Source organism: Euphorbia lathyris, chromosome 7 (genome assembly GCF_963576675.1).
Source record: "Euphorbia lathyris chromosome 7, ddEupLath1.1, whole genome shotgun sequence".
Classification (NCBI taxonomy): Eukaryota; Viridiplantae; Streptophyta; class Magnoliopsida; order Malpighiales; family Euphorbiaceae; genus Euphorbia; species Euphorbia lathyris.
In genome coordinates, this window is record NC_088916.1 from 8,324,144 (window position 1) to 8,338,968 (window position 14,825).

The 14,825-nt window shown below is 33.4% G+C and overlaps 1 protein-coding gene across 1 annotated transcript; it reads right to left on the reverse strand.

Annotated features, from left to right (window-relative positions):
- Positions 1 to 7,935: 7,935 nt before the first annotated feature.
- LOC136235986 (uncharacterized) lies at positions 7,936 to 10,531 on the reverse strand. The gene is made up of 2 exons (XM_066026113.1): positions 10,501 to 10,531; positions 7,936 to 8,174 (listed from the first exon to the last, which is right to left on the reverse strand). The coding sequence occupies exons 1-2, from the start codon at positions 10,529 to 10,531 to the stop codon at positions 7,936 to 7,938; spliced, it is 270 nt and encodes an 89-aa protein (XP_065882185.1).
- Positions 10,532 to 14,825: the final 4,294 nt, after the last annotated feature.

A 14,825-nucleotide genomic window follows, 5' to 3' on the forward strand; every position in this document is an offset into this window, starting at 1 on the left:
CCTGCTCGACCTGTTGTTGGAATTCCAATTTTACCCCATCATCAATTTTCTAATAACATGAATTATGGTGATTAATTATTTAATTAATTAAATGATTTTTCTTATAAAATATAAGAGCATCTCCAATAGCCTCTTAAATTGGCTTTTAAGTTAAAATTTGAGGAGGGAGAATAAAAAATCAGCTCCAACAGCCTCTTAGTGGCTCCTCAAATCACTAAGAGCCTCTCCATCCTCTCTATTAATAGAGAGTCTCTCTCCACCTCTTAATACCTCCTAACTTCATTTTTTATTAATAATTTATTATTGATGAGTCTCTCTCCTCACACTATTGGTAATGTAGCAATAAATAATAATTTTAATAATAAAATAATAAATAAAGAGTGAATATAAAGAGCATTTTTAGAGATGATATATCTTAGCCACTCTTAAATCACTAAGAGTGAATTGTTTATATTATTTTTAGAGAGTTCACTAAGAGTCTCTTGCAGATGCTCTAAAGTGGTTACACAATTAGTACTATTCAAAATTCTCTTATAAAAATTTATCAATATAATATATGAAGGTGGGGATTATAGGAGCTCTCCAACATCATCGTTAAGGCGACAATATTTTGCATTCTACACTGATCAAAACAAGAGGTGCACAAATATGACTGCAACACATATGATACTCCTATGTGGAGAAAAGGTCCACTTGGCCCCAAGGTAAATGTATTTCTTTATCTTTTAATATTTTATTAAATTAATATATGTACCACATAGTAGTGGAGTTAGATTGAAAATTCGCAAGATTAATAAATGGAAATTCGTTAAATTTTTCTGAAATTTTTCGGGACTAAAAATCTGGGATGAAAAACTTATAACCTTATGTGTCAATGATATGAAATCAGTGACATGTTCTGACTAATTCAAAATTACCGACGAAATTTATATGTTTAACAACGGATGAATAATTTAATTTATTTTTTATTTTCACCATTAATTCCAGGGTTGATGGACCTTTTGGGTCCTTGCCTCCCCACCTTTGACCACGCATCGATATTATAGTTAAGGAATAAGTATTCTATGGATAATTTTGAACACAACACTAGAATATCTATCCCGCACATTTTCAATTTCTCATGCCAAATAAAACAATACTGATTTATTTTATTTTTTCTTTTAATTTGCAGACATTGTGTAATACTTGTGGAATTAAGTTTAGGAAGGAAGCGGATCGAAAAAGAGCAAGAGAAGCAGAAAAGAACTCGAATTGAAAAAAATGAATAAATTTGTTTGGTTTTCATTTAATTAGTTTCTAGTATGATACTTTAGCTCTTCTATTAATCATATTTTTATTAAAATGTTGAATGCTGAGAAAACTATTTCATAATTCCTTGAATTTTAATCATTTCTTTTGCTTTAGTTTTTGGGCCTATTAAGTGGAATTTCTTATGGAATAGTTTCTTTGAGAGCCGCTATTTTTGCAATTGAACTTGCATGGGAGAAAAATTGGCATCAGCTTTGGGTTGAGTCAGACTCAATGTACGTTGTTAATCTGCTTACACATCGTTCATGGATGTTCCTTGTAGTATTCGTCAAGAATGGATGCATTGCCTCAGTATTTGCTCTAGGATGAACATTCTTTTTTCACACATCTTTAGGGAAGGAAATAGAGTTGCTGATGCACTGACAAAGTTTGGAGTCTCTTCCTCAGTGATCAATTGGTGGCCTTCATCTCCTAGTTTTTGACATAGGTTTATCAATGATGATATTTGTAGTATTTCTTACTTGCATTTTTCTTGACTTTCCTAAACTTTTCTTCTCCCCTCTTCTTTTTGTTTGTTCTCCTTCCTCTTCTCTTGTTCAAACACTCATTTTTCGTTTATTAATATATTGCGGGTTTGTCAGTTCTTGGACCACGGGTGCTCACCCCGCCCAAGTTCTGTCTCGTCCCAATTTCTATAAAAAAAAAAGATTAGGATTAGGACAAAAAATAATAATGATTATGATTAGTAAAAAGTAAAGGGATTTGTTTTGGTGTTCATGCATGACTGTATTCAAACTATAATGTATCCAAACTCGACTATCCAGACACATTTTTTGTTCTCAGTTGTAGTTTCATGTGAAACCTTTTTGATCCTATCTTCAAAGAAGAATAGAAAATAAAAAAATGTCTTTATCATTCAAATCTAAATCATAAATTTAGGAAGTCAATAAGATCATCACCATAAACTTTTGTTTTCAAGATCTTATATATATATATATATATATATATATATATATATATATATATATATGGAAAAGTCTTCAATGGTTTCAACCCATCCAATGGAACCAAAATAAAATAGCCCCTCAATAAATGCAGATCATATTTCTCTCTCCTTAATTAATTCTTAGACTTTCTCTCTCCATTTACCTTTACAATTCACTATTTTTACAGAAAATCTAATGTATTGTTTTCAGATTCTGGTGCTAGGTTCCAGATTCTAGCAACAAGTTTCTAGATTCCGGCAACCGCGATATAATTTTCCGGCCACCACAAAAAAATTCTGATTAGCGAAGGAAAATTTTATTTAATTTTTCGTTGAGGGACACTTTTCCGTTGAGACCAAAACCTCAATTTATGTATTCTGGGCAGTCGTTTTTATCGTCCAGGGACAAGTTTTAATGTAACCAAAGAATAAGACGTTTTATTTAATCTTCTATTATTTTCTTGGAATCAGAAGAAGTGGTTGATACAGAATTTGTAGAGGTAGTTCTACAGAAAAAGGTATCAATTTTAAAAAGATTATTTGCAATAATAAATTATTTTCCTTACAATCCAAAGCATTTTCTAGGTTTCACAACATTTCCACTGGCTTACTACCTAGACATAAACTTAGGCAAAAACACTCAGGAAAATAAATTATTCTTACAAAAGATCTTTCCAAAATAAATACGAATTTTCTATAAATATACCCCCCAGGCTCTGATACCAGACACGCCCACGAATTTCCTATATGGATTCTTTAGTATATTGGTTATTAAACAGATGGATTCCTTCCTTTAATTTTTGTCCATTACTTTTAGTTTTATTTCAGAATTTATAATATTTATTAAATTTATAATATTTTTTTTATATTAGTTGAATTAATATAAATGGATTAAAATTTATAAAAAAAAATAAAAGGGTAAAATTATCCATTGATTATTTTGTATTTTCTCGTATTGTAGTTATCAAATACACTAATTACATTCACACTTAATTTTTAGTAGAAACCAAATACTTTATAGCTTAATTTTTTAAACCTTTATAATATTCAGCAGTTAAACTATTTATTGATCAACACTTAATTTTCAGTTTTATCAGGCAGCACCTAAAAGTATTAATGAGCCGAATAATTTCACTCATTACTAACTTACCATGAATGGAAATTTTCCCGTGTTAGAATCTATGTATAACTATTAATAATACGTTTATTAGAAATATTTATAATAATAATAAAATACTCTAATTATAACAGCGAAAAATACGCTAACTAGAATCATTTATAATGATTACAAAGCTTATTATTAAAAATATTTATAATGATTTGGATTGAACAGAGCACTATAAACCAGTAGAGTTTAATGAATAACACTCTTAACTTTACAAATTAAAGAAGGAAACTAACAAAATTAAACCCTCAGTAAGTGATAACAAAAATGATGCCACTTATCAAGTGCATATTCAACTGAATCATATTAGAGCATCATATAATAGCTAAAAGCCATTTGTTTAGAGATGTAAACAAAATCATGGAAGCAAGAATAAATCAATACATGAAAACCATTTAATTGCGCATGAAAGAGCATATTCAGAATTGAAACAAAGTTCAACTAAGTAGATCAAAACTTGGCTACTAAGATCAGTGCCAGGATTTGAAGGAAGGGGGCAAAACTCTATGTAAATTTTTTTAAGACAAAATAACATTAATTGAAAAAAAATATACTTTAGTACATATTTGTTATTCGATAAAATCATGGAAGCAAGAATAAATCAATACATGAAAACCATTTAATTGCGTATGAAAGAGCATATTCATAATTGAAACAAAGTTCAACTAAGTAGATCACAACTTGGCTACTAAGATCAGTGCCAGGATTTGAGGGAGGGGGGCAAAACTCTATGTAAAATTTTTTTAGACAAAATAGCATTAATGGAAAAAAAATTATACTTTAGTACATATTTGCTATTCGATACAAAATGTCTTAAAATATATAAAAAAAAAAAACTCTTCTGCTTAGCAACTCAAGATATAATATTACAGCAAAAAGGCACAATAATATTAGCTTTAGCCTTAGTTGAAATTATCATACATTAATATAAGATCTATCTTTGGGTTTTAGACACCTAATAAAATGATGATTGAATTTACATCAAAAACTCGAAGCATAAAACACTGAATTTCTCAGATGAAACTACCTTAGCTTGTGGAAATATTCCACACCATGAAGAATGTCATAGAAAGAAGAACATAACAAGTGATATACGAAAAAAAAATTGTGCATCAAAAGTAAAACCTGAAATTTCAAGAAGCACCAATTACCAGATTGAAAATAGAAAAAAAAAAGTATATCATTTATTTCTATTGGCAGAAAAGGGAATCAAGTACTAAAAGCAGTTAAATTCAGTTGACGATTATAATAATTTCATATATATTATCTATATAACAATATTTGAATCATTTAAGAGATATAAAATGCAGTCCAAGTACCTTAGCTCTACATCAATTGTGCATATATTCTGGTTAACATTTAGAGGTACATCCATATATATATATATATAGAGGGTGAAGCTATATGTATAAAGAGTTTCTATATATCCCTTGTTTTCAAGAATTATAAATGTGGAAGGATATATCAGATAAGAAAATTACATATTATATAGTTCTCTTGCCACTCAACTCAAATTTTACCACTAATTTCCTCTGAGGTTTATAATTGCTTTATATATGCACAAAAGCTATGAATTAAACTAAACAATACAAAACGAGGCAAGATCTAAGGAAACCATGAAGGCCTGGCTTTAGCACAGAAAAGCTTCTAGTTACAATGGTTGGACCTGAAGAAAAATCAAATTTAAGATCATTACATAAAGAAGGATTAGCAAAATTAACTTCAGGCTAAAATCCCAAGAATGGTAGAATATTGTCTCCGTCTTGGGTAAAAAATATAGTCCTTTTGACAACTTCACTACTGCCAAGAACAACATAGTCTTCACCCACTGTTCTATGTGATCTAAATAGGATACAAGCTAACAACTACATATACACCATTGCTAAGTATATAAATATGCAACACATATATGCTATGGACTGGCACTTTTGCGGTTTTTGGCCTTATTGACGAAGATGGACAAAAGGGCCTGCTTGTTGTTGGATGGTTTGTTAATGGGCTATCAATTGCTGGGATTCTTGATATACCAAGATCAAATGTCTGAACTGTTTTCACTTCTATTGCTGTTTCAAGATTTTATTTTACAAGTCCTTGAATTTGACTATCCTTTCTTTTATTTTAATTTTTGGGCCTATGAAGGAGAATTTTGATATAGAATAGTTATTTTCAAGTATGAAAAAACAATAATAAAAGGATCTATGTACTGTAAGGGATTTTTTTATAAATGAGCTGTACAGTTTCTTCACATTTGGTAATGGGCAGAATTTCTTAATAAATAAGGTCTCTCTCTCACAATTCTCATCAAAGCTAATAGCTCAAGGTCTCTCTCTCTCTCTCTCTCTCCCAGCAATTAAGCACTCCTGAGGTAAGTATCTTTCCACAATTTCTTTTTATGTTTTCATGTCTTTCCACAAAACTGTTTCAGAGAGTGTTTTTACAAGACCATTTTGTTGTCTTTCAAACTTTTTGTTAAAGTTTCACAGACTGATGACACAGTTTTCCATTACCCTTTACGAAAAGTTTTTGTTAAAATCAAATCAACAACATGTATGACATCTGATCTTGAAGATTGGATCAAATAGATGTTTAAATGTCAATTCTTTTGTTTTGTGGTAATTCCATCTGATCTTGAAGATTAGATCAGAGTGTTTTCACACACAAATAAATGAGATCAAATAGTGTTTTTACACAAACAAAAACTTTGAAGACTGATGCATGAATGACACAGTTAAAATCGTAATCATTCTTCTGCACATTATTTTTTGGCTTAATCTAATATTACTGCCAAATCAGTTTTTTATTTTAATATTGTTTTTGAATCCCTAATTTTGGTTGTTTCTTTATTTTTTAACTTGGCAGTAATGGACAGTTTATAATCTAATTTTAATATTATTTTTGAATATCTCTTCTATCCTAATTTTGGTTGTTGTTTTTTTTTTTTTTTTTTTTAACTATGACAGTAAAAATTGCTACTATATATTCTCGCTCTTCTCTCATCTGCTTGAATTTTCATTGTTAAATAAACACAGGAAAAAAGGGTAATGCATCAGTTTATAATCTGAAATTACAGACAAATTAGTTTATTAATTTAATATTATTTTTTAATCATTTCTTATACTGCCATTTTATAATTTTGCTTGAATTTTCATTTAATCATGAATAAACACAGAAAATGGATCATGAATCATCTAAGAAATATGGGTTTATTAATTTAATATTATTTTTTAATCATTTTTATACTTCCATATCACTTTATTACAGTCATATGAGTTTATTTTTCAAACATTTTTTATAATTTTGCTTGAATTTTCATTGTAATATAAACACAGGAAATGAATCATGAATCATGTTATGTTAGATCAGGAAACCGAGATGATGCAAGAAATATGGACTTGAGCTTGAAACTGGGTTTACCGTATCAAAATGATAATCAACAACAACATGTTCTTCCTGCTCCCAACTTTAACTTCATTAATCCCTTTACTGCTCATCAGGTATTAATAACTACTGTTTACTTTGATTGAGTGAGGATAATTTATTCATGAATCTAATGATACAAGTAGGCATTACAATAAACTAAAATTGTAAAAAAAACATGAAATTCTTACTTTTTGAATTACATTTATCAATTGGTGCAAAAATATATAAACAAAACATTGGCCTTTCATGACTAATATTTGAAATTTATCTAATTTAATTAAACTTAGGACAAAAAACTTGTTAATTTTGGACCATTAAGAGCATCTCGGTTTCTCACAAAAAAAACAAAGAAAAAAAACTATAAAGAACTTTTAGTTTATTCTCTAAAGAAATATAAACAATTAGCTTTTAATCTTTAAAAGTATAAGAAAAAAATATATCATCTCTAACAATACTTCTCATATTCATTACTTATTTGTTTTTTATTATTAAAATTATTTACCAACAATAAGAAGAAATAAATTAGAGAAAGCACTGTTGATTCGAGGAGTGACTAAAAGTCTATAATCTATTTGAATTAGTTTTTAACATAAACTCTTTAAAATTTAACTTAAAAATACAGTAGAAGAATCTCTTGAAAATAATCTAACTCTTATATTTCCTGCCATATCATAAGACTCGTTTAGCTAAAACTTTGACTTTGAAGTGTCATGTCATTGTTAAATTCCGCCATAGCAAATAATTAAAATCGACAGCTTAGATTTAAAGTGTGTAATTTTTTATTAGGCCCAATATTTCTCTAATTTCTCCCATTATGATGTACATACCACTATATATATATATATATATATATATTTATATATATTCATCAAATAAATATTTTACACACTGATTAACATAAGAAAATACACTTATACGATTTTATAATATATATATATATATCCCAAAGATGGAGGAAAATTCCAAAACAAAAGAACTCAAGTCAAGTGTTTTATCTATAATTATATTAATTAAAATTCAAAAATATATAAATACTAGGAATTAGGAAAACACCAAGTAATACTTATAAATATTATATTATTACCGGCTACCGGTTGCCATAACGCCACATTAATATCTAACAATAAGCAACACACTTCTTCTTGCAGTCCATAGTGCATCCGCCACCGCCTCCATCGCCGCCATAACCCTTCCCTGACCGGCTATAAGAGGTGAAACACTTAGCCGGACACCTAAGCTTCTTCTTGTAACACGACCCCTTTTCTTTGCACACAACCGTATGCCTTACAATACCACCTTTTGAATACCCTCCATTCAGAGCTCCATATCCAGATCCATACCCGCCTCCGATGATCCCTTTTCCCAAGTTCTAAAAATATTCTGAGTTCTAAAAATATTCTGTTTAATACTTCACTTTTATTGGTTATATATACATATTAAGTGAAAAAAAACCAACTAAAAGTATTATTACCATAAAAATTTCAATAATTAAGTATTTTTTGTTATCGTTAATTTAGAATTGGGATCAACCGAATGACCAGTATCAAACCCTCAACCGGGAAAATATCATTCCACTAATTAAAAAGGGTAAAAGGTCAAAGGTTACATGTTGAATTAGGATTGACAAAATTTATAAATGATATTTTATTTTTTAAAACTAGTAAAATACTAATATTTTTATAAAAAAATGATACTAATATAATATTATAAAATTTATGTACAAATTCTCTAAGCATTGAATAAATTTATCATTGATTAAAAAAGAATTATAAAATTCAATATACATAAAAATTAAAAAGTATAAAACATAAACTTCTTGAACTATAACTATTATTATGATTATTTTCTAAACAAAAAAACTATTATTATTATTACTAACATGTAAATATAAATAAAATAGTAACATATTTATTTTATAATTCAATGAAAAATATGTAATTTATTATACTTTTAAATTTATTTTATATATATCTCAATTTTATATACTAATTAAAATTTATTAATATTATAAAGGTAAATTAATTTTGGTATAATAATTACAAAACATAAAATTGAAAAAATTAATATATTTAAATGATATTTTAAATATTTAATTATTGTATGTAATTATCTTAGAATTATAAAATTGCACCTAGCATTTGTCTAATTAACTAATTAATATGCATCTTAATTAAAACAGCAATTACCAAACGACAACAGAATGATAAATATTGGAGGAAGTCAAGGAAGCATCAATACTATTGGGATGGTCAATATAGCAACTCCAACTCCTATGAACTATGGAGTGATTGATGGTATGGACATTGCATAAAACTCTCAATTACTTTTCTACCTTTAATTAGATTTTAATAATAAATATAGCATTTATTTGCTTTTCATTTATTGGGTAGTATTTATTTTTTTTAATTGATTGAGTGACCAGCCTTTTAATAATAAAAATTATCGGATAATTCAATTTAAAATTTATTCAAATTAAAATAAGTCTCATTTGGACTAATAAAGTAAAATATGAAAATTCAAAGTTTAGTCCAACATTATAAAAAATAATGTGTTAAAATTTTATATAAAAATATTTATATTCCTTTTGAATAATTTTGTATTATCATATATTCTTTTTTTGTGTATATTAAAAAATATACATGCTCTCAAATCCATTCTTTTTTTTAATTAAAGATTGGTTAGCGAAGAAGGGCATGCGGCAAACATCCCAGCTATTTAATTGATTTTTTTTTTCAAATTTCAATTGTGTTGATATTCAATACTTAAAATTTAATATTTTTTTTTGAAAATTATTAAATTTTTATTCTTTCTCACTATATTTAATGAAAATAAATTCTTCATATAATTGTATAATTTTTTTTTTCAGGAATGAATAACAGTATTGTAAGCAATATAGGAAATGGTATGCCAAATATGCACTTCAATGCAAGCTCAACCCAAATTGGAAGTCATAGCAATTACTTCATTCATAATGGAAGTCATCATCTTCAATATCACACCACTCCTCTTGCTGTATCTGTTGTTGGAATTCCAATTTTACCCCACCATCAATTTCCTAATAACATCAATTATGGTAGCTAATTTACGTTTTCCTTTATAAAAAATTAAAGTGATCACACAATTAGTATTATTCCCTAATAAAAATTCATCAATATAATAGATGAAGGGGGTGATCACATAAGCTCTGCATCATCATCGTCATCTTCTTCAAATTCTCGAAAGGACTCAAGGCAACAACCATTTGGACTCTATATTGATCAAAACAAGAGGTGCACAAATATGAACTGCAATACTAATGTTACTCCTATGTGGAGAAAAGGCCCGCTTGGCCCCAAGGTCATTCTCTCCCTTTCTCTTTTACTATTTCGTTACATTAATATATATAGAACATAATTGTGGAGTTAGACTCAAAATTCGCGATTGAAGGCTCATGACATAATTTGATAGTGATATGAAATCAGTTACAGATTCTGACTATTCAATATTACCGACGAAATTTATATGCTTAACAATGTACGAATAATTTAATGTACTTTGCGTTTTCACTGTTAGTTTTGGGGTTGATGGATCTTTTGGACATCGTGACTCCCCGTCTCTCCACCCTTGACCACACATTGATATTATAATTAAGGAATTAGTATTAAGATCCTTTTGCCCTAGGCGCCACCACTCTGCGGCTAACCTAGATTTGCCGGCCGCCGTCTGGCTGCCATGGCCGCCTCACCAAAACCTAACCCTTCCCTCGGGGACGAGTACGTGGGAATAGGAGTTCTCTTCAATCCAAAATATCGGTTCAACACAGACTTAATCCCTCCTCCTAATCCACAACTCGTTCACCGTTCTTACGCCGGTGTACTCACGAAACAGCCGGAGATTGCTTCTGCGTCGGCGGCGACTATCTCTGAGGTGGGTGGCATTAAGACCATCCAGATTAATCAAGCTGCGTATGATCGCAGGGTTGAGCTGTGTGCGAATTCGCTGATTGGCCTTCTTGTTCTGAATAAGGGGGATACTCCGTGGAAGGTCGCCGAATTGAAGCAGACTTTAAACAAAATCTGGGGATTGAAGGAGCCTTAGAGGTTAATCTCTATAGGTAAGGGATATTTCCATGTTAACCTGGAGTCGAAGAACGCTAAGGCGCAGATACTAGCCAGCGGGGCAGTCAACACGAAGCCAGGAACTTTCCGCCTGCAGCCGTGGGTTCCGAATTTCGATCCTTTGACAGAAAAGTCTACACATGCTCAGGTATGGGTTCGCCTATACTCACTACCTTGGGAGTACTGGGATACTCAGATTTTGGATGATATTGCTAAAGGTATTGGTGGATTACTGCGCCTTGATGCTGCCACTCTGGATGGCGATTTTGGGCATTACGCTAGATTGCTCCTAGACGTTGATCTAGCTACAGAGCTGCCAGTCAAACTTGGTATTGAACGACACGGTAAGCAGCTATGGATAGAGGTCGTTTACGAACGATTACCCAGTTTCTGTCGAATCTTCTCCTGTATTGGGCATATGGCTTATGATTGTCGACATAACAGGAAGCCTATAGCAGAAAAAGTCAACTCAATCGCAGCTGCAACTGATAAAAAGAAACCGCAACCCCAACGGGTGAGCCGCCAACAGACAAAAGACACCGAGGTTCCGGTGATTGGAATAACGGCGCGTATTCTTACGGATTTAGAGCGACAGCCGTCGTCTACAACTCCTATGGCAGAAAAGTCGCCACCAGCGAGTGGGGGACTGGAGGCTAGCCCGCAGGCGGGGGGCAATGAATTGATTTATGACTCATCACCGGAGAGGCCTGGCTCACCTGGTAATTCCAATATCATTTCCCCCCCCCTCCCGTAAATCATGGGCTGATCAAGTGGATGAGGAAGAAGAGGAGGAAGAGGGGACACAATGGGAAAAAGGTTACAAATAAGAAAACGAGAAGCATTAGCAAGGAGCCTAAGACTCACCCAAGGCCCAAGCGGGTCAATAAAATCCCACTCCGTTTTAAATGAATTTGTTATTCTGGAACTGCAGGGGCATCCTAAACCTGGATACGCAAAGGTACCTCTCTAACTTGTGTCTGTTACATAAGCCGGATATGCTTTGTCTTGCTGAACCAATGGTCACTTTTGATTCTATTCCGTCTTCATTTTGGTCGAGATTGGGTTACACTCTCCTGGGTAATAATGTGAAGGACCTGCCTTCTTTATGGGTTCTGTGTGCAAATAGATTTGTCAGTTCAGTTTCAATTACTATGTGTCATGAACAATTTGTGTTGCTTCAAACCCAGGCTATGGGTATTACTCATCATGTGTGTTTTGTCTATGGAAGTGTTTGGGCAAATAGAAGGTTGTCTCTCTATCAATGCATTCTTAACCAGAAAGGTCAAATTCCTGGCAATTGGATCATTTTAGGCGACTTCAATGCTATCCTTGGGGCTCATGAGAAAACTGGTCGGTCGCCAGCTAGCCGGCCGTGCAGGGACTTCCACTCATTTATTGATGATGGAAATTTGGTTGACGGGCAGTCAAATGGCCAATTTTACACTTGGTGCAATGGAAGGTCAGGAAGTGCAAGAGTTGAAAGCCGTCTGGACAGAGTTCTTCTTTCGTCAGATTTCCTTGATAATTGTTCCAGGTACGATATCGTTACTCTGGTCAGGCATCACTCAGATCACTGCCCTCTTTTATTCCGTAGTATGGAAACTCATCCTCGTTTTACACGTTTTCGGTTCCAAGAAATGTGGGTGACTCATCCCAACCTCCGCACTGTTATTAACCAGTTCTGGTCTTCTGAGCATCCGAGGTTACCACCGATGCAGCTCCTTAGTTACAAACTTAAAATGCTTCGTCCTATTCTCCGGAAATGGAACAGGGATGTCTTTGGATTGTTAGATGTGAATATAGCTTTGGCTTCTACTACTCTTGGCAATATCCAGGCTCAGATTTTGGGACAGGGATACAGTACTGAGCTTCAGCGGAAAGAATTAGAGGCTCATGCGCATCTTGAGGAGGAACTGCGCAGGAAGGAGATTCATTGCCGGGAGAAAAGCCGAATCAAATGGCTTAATGATGGAGATCGTAACACAACTTTCTTTCATCGAATTGCTTCTGCAAGGAAGGCCTCCTCTGGCATCACGGCTTTAAATATAGAGGGCGATCTGGTCACGGATTCTGAAGCTATCACGGGACACATTACTAATTTCTATGCAAGCCTTTTCGCCAATGAGGCAGCTGAGCCTCGTGATTTTACTCAGGTATATGAAGTCATTCCCAGATTGGTCACGGATGATGACAATTCTCTTTTAACCGCTTGCCCGACTATGGCTGAAGTTAGAACAACGGTTTTTGGCATGGATAAGAACAGCGCGCCGGGTCCGGACGGCTTCACGGGTTGTTGTTTTCAGAATTTCTGGAATATAGTTGGTTCGGATACCTATAATATGGTCAGAGCTTTTTTTAGCACTGGGATCATGCTACCCGGTCTCAATTCTAGCATTATGGCCCTCATTCCAAAATTAAGCAATGCCATTGCTATAGATCAGTTCAGACCAATTGCAATGAGCAATTTCGGGTACAAAATTGTTGCTAAGATCTTAGCAACCCGGTTATCGAATATAGTAGCTCGGATTGTTTCGATAAATCAATTTGGGTTCATCCCGGGGCGTAATATACATCAATGCATTGCAATTGCTTTAGAAGGAACAAACATGCTTAAAAAGCGCTGTTTTGGTGGAACCATGGCTATGAAGATTGATATTCGAAAGGCTTTTGACACTCTCAACTGGGATTTCCTCTTGGCGGTCTTAAATGCATTTGGGTTCTCTCCGAAATTTCAATCCTGGATTATTAATTTGCTCTCCTCGGCGCAGATTTCAATTCAGACTGGTACCGTTAATAATTCTTATTTCAGCTGCTCTAGGGGGGTTCGCCAGGGAGACCCCTTGTCGCCACTTCTTTTTGGAATCGCTGAGGATTTCCTCAGCCGCTGGCTTATGCATCTGACAGACACTGGTTGGTTAAGACCTATGGCTTACACAAGGGATTCTACTTTCCCTACGCATCTGTTATACGCAGATGATGTTCTGTTGTTCGGTGCTGCGCTGCGGACAAACATGGTGACGATCCGGAATGCTTTTGCTTTGTATAGCTCCATTTCGGGCCAACAGATTAACTGGAAAAAATCTGAGGTCTATTTTGGCTCTTCAGTTGCAAATCGCAGGGGATCTGTGCTTGCTGAAGACCTCGGAATTGGTATCGGGAAATTGCCTTTCAAATATCTTGGAATTCCTTTGTTCTGGGGAAGCCCAAAGTCTAGGGATCTGCGTAGTCTAATGGACAAAATTCTTTCTGCTTTTGCAAAATGGAAGGGCACAAGCTTATCAATGGCGGGCCGTGTGGCTTTAGTGAACTCGGTCGTTACCGACTCTTTCATTCATTCTTTTATTGTGTATAAATGGCCAAGGGCTTTGTTATCACACATGCAGAGATCCATACGGAACTTCATCTGGACCGGTTCCACAGACACCAAGAAATTAATAACGGTTCCATGGCACGTCTGCTGTCGCTCGATCAAGGAAGGGGGCTTGGGGATAAAAAATTTGGATGTCTTAAATACAGCTCTGTTGGGAAAACCGCGTGGGGAATTCTGCAGGATAATTCTCTTTGCTATAATTTGCTCCGCGCCAGGTTTTTGGACACTACCGAAAGGCCAAAGAGGTGTGTCACTAACTCTACAGTTTGGGGATCGATAAAACGGATTTTCGGAACCTTGGTGAGTCATTTCTTTTGGTGGATTGGCCAGCGCTCTTCTCTAAATTTCTGGCATGGTCAATGGCTTATTCCCTCTGTTATGGAAGAACTAGAGTACATGGATGAGGCTATCAGTGATAATGTTGATCTGACAGACACAGTGGAGAGGTATCTGGTTGAGGATGCTTGGAATCTGCCTGATCTACTTGAGAATGTTCAGGAGCGCATTCTTCAGACTGTGCGCGGTCATGAAGTAGCGGAT